The sequence below is a fragment of the Emiliania huxleyi genome (genome assembly GCF_000372725.1).
Source record: "Emiliania huxleyi CCMP1516 unplaced genomic scaffold EMIHUscaffold_37, whole genome shotgun sequence".
Taxonomy (NCBI): domain Eukaryota; phylum Haptophyta; order Isochrysidales; family Noelaerhabdaceae; genus Emiliania; species Emiliania huxleyi.
This window is the reverse complement of record NW_005199194.1, coordinates 445,256-450,984: the sequence shown is the minus strand read 5'-3', so window position 1 is coordinate 450,984 and position 5,729 is coordinate 445,256. Positions and strand designations below refer to the sequence as shown.

Sequence of the window (5,729 nt, the reverse complement as noted above, 5' to 3'; positions counted from 1 at the left end):
CTGGGGAGATCTGGGGAGATCTGGATCCCGTACGCGGTGCGACCGATCTGCAATCACCGTCACGCACCACCAGTCCAGACTGGGACGCACGCACATCCGCCGCACCGTGATTTCTTTTTCTAGGCCTGGGGGTCGAGGCGGAGGGGGAGGCCACCAAGGCGGCAAAGGCGCGCAAGCGGGCGGGCTTGTCGGGCGGGCTGCCGGGCCACAAGTGGGTTGAGACCTCGTCCAAGGCGGGCTAATAATAATCATCATCATCATCATCATCATCATCATCATCATCACAAGTGGGTGGAGACCTCGTCCAAGGCGGGCTAATAATAATCACAATACGAATAAGAATAATGATAATCACAAGTGGGTTGAGACCTCGTCCAAGGCGGGCTAATAATAAGAAGAAGAGTCATAGGCATAATAATAATAATAATCACAAGTGGGAGACCTCGTCCAAGGCGGGCTAATAATAATAATAATAATACCAGTAATCATCATCATCATCATCATCATCATCATCATCATCATCATCATCATCACAATTTGGAGACCTCGTCCAAGGTGGGCTAATAATACTAATAATAACAATAATAATGATAATCACAAGTGGGAGACCTCGTCCAAGGCGGGCGTGGTCTTTGCGTACGACCGGCAGGTGGAGCTGCTGCCCTGGGCGGCCACCTCTCGGCGGCCACCTCTCGGCTGCACCCCTCTTGGCTGCACGCCTCTCGGCTGCACCCCTCTCGGCTGCACGCCTCTCGGCTGCACCCCTCTCTGCTGCACCTCTGCTGCACCCCTCTCGGCTGCACCCCTCGGCTGCACCCCTCGGCTGCACCCCTCTCGGCTGCACCCCTCTCGGCTGCACCCCTCTCGGCTGCACCCCTCTCGGCTGCCACCTCTGCTGCACCCCTCTCGGCTGCACCTCTGCAGTTGGAGCTGGGCTACCGGGAGCTGCACCTGACCGGCAAGGCGCTGCGCAAGCTGCTCGGCCCGCGAGCACGCCGTCTCTCGGCCGCCATCTCGGCTGCATCTCGGCTGTAGGAGTTGCGCAAGCTGCTCGGCCGGATCGTGCACGCGCCCCCGGCGGAGCGGCCCGAAGTGCAGGCCGAGCTCGACCCGCCCACTCGGTCCAGCATGTCTCGGCCTCGTCTCGGGGCACCGGTCGGCCACCTCCGTCGGCCGTAGGCCGAGCTCGACGACCTCATCAACTGGTCCAACATCGCAAACGACGAGTCGGACTTTGGCGCCTCGCTCCGGCTCGGGGCGAGATCGCCCGAGAGCTGATCGAGATCGTGCCGAGATCGCGCCGCCGGCATCCTCCGAGATCAAACTCGCGCCCAGATCGCCCGAGATCGCACTCGGTGTTGGCGCCTCGCTCCAGCCCGCCCCCTCCTTCGCGACAGGCGGACCTCTTCAACCACGACGTCTGCTTCGCGCCGCAGGCGGCGCAGCAGCTCTCGACGGCGTACACCCTGCTCGGCCGCGCCCCCTTCGCGAAGCTCGCGAAGCTGCACGCCGCAAAGCGCCGCGGGGGGTGAGACGGGGTGAAGACTGTTGAAGTGCAGTGACGGGGAGCAAGCCGGTCACAGACGCGCATCGGCCATCGACATATTTTACGGTTTCCGTGTTCACTTCTCCGTTTGAGCCTGGTCCGCGTTTCCGTCCTCGTGTTCGGAAAAGACTAGTTGCAAAAAGTCTGTGGTTCAAAACCCGCCAAAAAAAGAAAAAAAAGCTCGGCACGATCTACTCCAAAAAAGTGACGTAGAGCACCCATTTTTTAAGCGTTCGCCGCATACACAAGGTCCGCCTGCGTGCGGCGCCAGCTTCTCAGGGCCGTAGCGCGAAAAACGACGGAGGAGATGCATCCTAGCTGTCGCCGCCGAAGGCGACTCGACGCCGCTGAGTCCTGAGATCGGAGATCAAGCTCTGACAGGTCACACGTCGCTCCTTTGACGCCGACGTGACTCACCCGTGCAGAGCGCATCTGTCCTCGTGTATGGAAAAGGTAATTGACGGTGTCTGTCCTCTGGGAAGGGCCACCCGTGCGTGACTACTCCGGTACTCCCACCCCGGCTACCCTACGTCTGATCCGTCTCGGCGGCGAGTCGCGAGACGTCCAACATGCAACAAGTCAAGCCAAGCTGCAGAAACAAGCTTTCAGTGCCTACAACGTACAAGTGTAGGCACTGCCACTGGATTATCGTGCGCGCAGAGCGCGCTGGTGCTACCCGGACACACGCGCGGAGCGCGCTAGCTGGACACACGCGGAGCGCGCTAGCTAGACACACGCGCGGAGCGCGCTGGCTAGATACCGCGCGGAGCGCGCTGGCACCTATGTGCGCGGAGCGCACCGCGGTACCGGTAGAGTCTAGACACATGAAGACAGTCTGTTGCAGTCAGTTGTGGCCACGCTGCTTCGAAGCTGCGGCCTGACGTCGTAGCACTCGTCTGGCAGACGCTGTGTCTCTGCCTTCTTCCGCGTCATGACCACACCCCGCTGCAGCGAAGCTCCAATGCCGCCCCTCTGTGCATGTGACCTGTCGTTGTGGTGAAAGCGGTCCCCCCAGTTGAGCCCGCCCCAGTTCTCGAGCGCACGGTTGATGAAGGGCACGGCGACGGCCGCATGTAGCGCCCAGAGACACGCGCGGAGGCGCGCGCCGCTGCAGAACACGCGCGGAGCGCACCGCTGCACAGGCGCGGAGCGCCGCCACTTGAAATTGGGCCTGTGGGTGAGCCGAGTGGTTCCTAGCGTGTGAGTCAACTCTTAATAGAAATCGCACCTAGCCCTCCGGCTCCGGCTCAGGTCAGAGGGCCCAGCGACTCGTCGGTTGGGTGTAAACGGGCATCCCCGAGTGGCTTCAAACCAAACAGGGTGTGAATAGAGCTGTCTTGATGGTGCTGAGGACGAAGCCACCTCAAACTTTGATGAAGCCGCGAGTTTTTATAGTTTTCATTAGCTGTGAATAGTTATTGCGCCCGCCGCAGCCCGCCCACTGGGCACGCGCCACGGGCCACGAGAGCCCTGGAAGAGCCCAGCTGGCATGTTCTATCGCCCGGGTGGCGGGCTGTCTGCATACAGACGTCTCGTCGCCATGGCTGACGCACGACTGGTCCGACGTGCGGTGGGAGTTTGACCTCAGACAGGCCGTCGGTGTCGGCGGGCTGACGGCGGCCGCCGGAATCGCGATTCGCTCTGCCAGCTGCCAGCAGCCTCGTGTCGCGGCTCTCACAGGTGCAGCTGCCAGCAGCCTCGTGTCGCGGCTCTCAGCGGTGGTGATTGGTCTTTGCGCCGTCGCTCGACGGCGTCACCACCCATCCGATCTGCGCAGCTCCTGCAGCTCCTGCAGCTCCTGCTGTCAGTCTTCTACTCTCACTCGCCGCGCGCGGATTGTGCGCCGCACCAGCAGGACACATGCTCATGCAAACAGTGCGAGAACTTGGTTGCGCCGCTTAGTGGCGGCGCTGCTTTAGAGGAAGCGGCAGCGTGGGAAGCACAGCAGATGGAGGCGGCGCGGCATGCCAAGGAGCTGCAATCGCAGTACTGGGGGCGGCAGCGCCAGCAACGAGCAAGGAGAGACTGGCGGAGGTTGAGCGGCTGAGTGCAGCAAGGGCCAAGGGCAAGAAAAAGGAATGTGGGCGTGGGCGATACGGGCGCCGCTAGGCTCAACGAGGAGATGCTGTGCAGTTAGAGAGCTCGTAGCGAGCTCGATTTTGGATGAGAATTTAGATGAGAAATCCCTCAATTTTGAGAAAAAACGCCAAAAAATCGGCGCCTGCGGCGGGCCAGCCTCCGGCGGCGCCTGCGGCGGGCCGCTGGGGCTTCCTCCCCAGACCCCGTTTACACCCGAGCTATGCCCCACGACCTGAGCCGGAGCCAGCTCAACCCTCAAAAACCTTGCACCCTTCACCCTTCTCATCACTGCCCCGGCGCCCACGCCTCGATCTTCTTGGGCAGCAGCTGGTTCGACAGGTCTTCTCCGTGGCCTAGGCAGCCGTGGCGGCCCTCGCCCCAGGTGAAGACGGCTCCGTCGGCGGTGGTGGCGAGGCTGTGGCTGCGTCCAGCCGACACAGCAACGACGCGCTGGTCAGCGAAGGCCTCGATCTTCTTGGGCAGCAGCCGGTTCTGCCAGTCACCGTGGCCCAACCGACCGTAGGCTCCACCGCCCCAGCTCCAGACAGAGGCGTCAGCGGTGAGGGCGAGGCTGTGGCGGTCTCCAGCCGAGACTGCGATGACGCGCTGCGCCGCCAACGCCTCGACCTTCTTTGGTAGCAACCGGTTCTGTGAGTCGCCGTGGCCCAGCTTGCTGTATCCTCCATCGCCCCAGCTCCAGAGAGCGCCGTCGCCGGTGATGGCGATGCTGCTTTCATTTCCAGCCGAGACAGCGACGACGCGCTGGCCAGCAAAAGCCTCGACCTTCTTGGGCAGCAGCTGGCGCTGCTGGTCGCCGTGGCCCAACCGGCCTCGGCTTCCATGACCCCAGCTCCAGACAGCTCCGTCGGCGGTGGTGGCGAGGCTGTGGTGATCTCCCGCCGACACAGCGACGACGCGCTGGCCGGCAAAAGCCTCGACCTTCTTGGGCAGCAGCTGGCGCTGCTGGTCGCCGTGGCCAAGCCTGCAAAAGCGTCCCCAGCCCCAACTCCAGACGGCGCCGTCGGCGGTGAGGGCGAGGCTGTGCTCGCGTCCAACCGACACAGCGACGACGCGCCGCCCAGCCAAGGCATCAACCTTCGTCGGTTGGCATTGGTCCTGGCCGTTGCCATGGCCCAGCGCGCCCAAGCCTCCCTGGCCCCAGCTCCAAACGGCGCCGCTGCTGGTGAGGGCGAGGCTGTGGAATGCTCCAGCCAACACGCTCACGGCGCGCTCGACTGACGGGAGGCGCGTCGGCGTGTTGAGCCGCGTCACGCCCTCGCCGTGGCCAAGGAGGCCTTTTCCCCAGCTATCAGCCGCGCCGCACGACGACAGCCGCCCCTCACCGTCGATGAAGACGCTGTGCCGTTCACCTGCCGCCGCCCTCACCGGCGGGTTGGACTCGCGCAGCAACGCAGAATAGCACAGACACCGCACGGCACAGCCCTGGACCTCGGGCTGCGCCGGCAGCTCGAAGCCGCGCTCACGCGCCCACAAGCGGATGCCCTCTACTGCGAGCGAGGCGTGGAAGAGCAGCGAGACGGCCGCGACGCGAGCGATGTCGAGGGGACTGTGGCAGCGAGAGAGGGTGCGCAGGAGGAGGTCCGTGGGGAGGTCGAGGAGGCGGGTGGGCGGCGCGTATTGCGAGGGAGCGGCGGCGGAGGCGGCGAGGCGGCGAGAGCGGCGGCGCGGCGGGGTGGACATCGCGAAGAAAAGAATTTTACAACAAAACTCCCTCGCACAACACTGGGCACAGGACTGGGCACGGGACTGGCTCGCACTGGCACTAACACAGGTACACCACGGGAGCCGCCTAAGCGACTCCTGCGAGGGTGGCGAGGCACTTAGCTCCGTGCACCCGCCCACCCCCGCCACAGGCAAGCTCATTCACGACCTGCTCTGCGATGGCCGTGTGAAGAACGACTGAGATGCGCTGCTTCTGCAGCCCCAGCCAGCTCTTGGTGGTCCAAGTCACCTCATCGAGGTACTGGGCCCGCGTCAGCTTGTTCTGTAGCACGTCCGCCGCTCTCCGGAGGATCTCACGGACCCCCTTTCCGAACCCGCCGAACGATTCGAACAGCAGCAGCTGCCCTTCGACGCCTTTGTC

At 63.6% G+C, this 5,729-nt stretch overlaps 1 protein-coding gene across 1 annotated transcript in view; it reads left to right on the top strand.

Annotated features, from left to right (window-relative positions):
- The window catches only part of EMIHUDRAFT_209123 (hypothetical protein), a gene marked incomplete at both ends in the record, with an annotated part of 2,670 nt that extends 2,428 nt beyond the window's left edge, over positions 1-242 (top strand). The window contains one exon of the mRNA XM_005771912.1: positions 124-242. Within this exon, the coding sequence (XP_005771969.1) occupies positions 124-242 (119 nt within the window). The remainder of the gene's footprint in view (positions 1-123) is intronic.
- Positions 243-5,729: the final 5,487 nt, after the last annotated feature.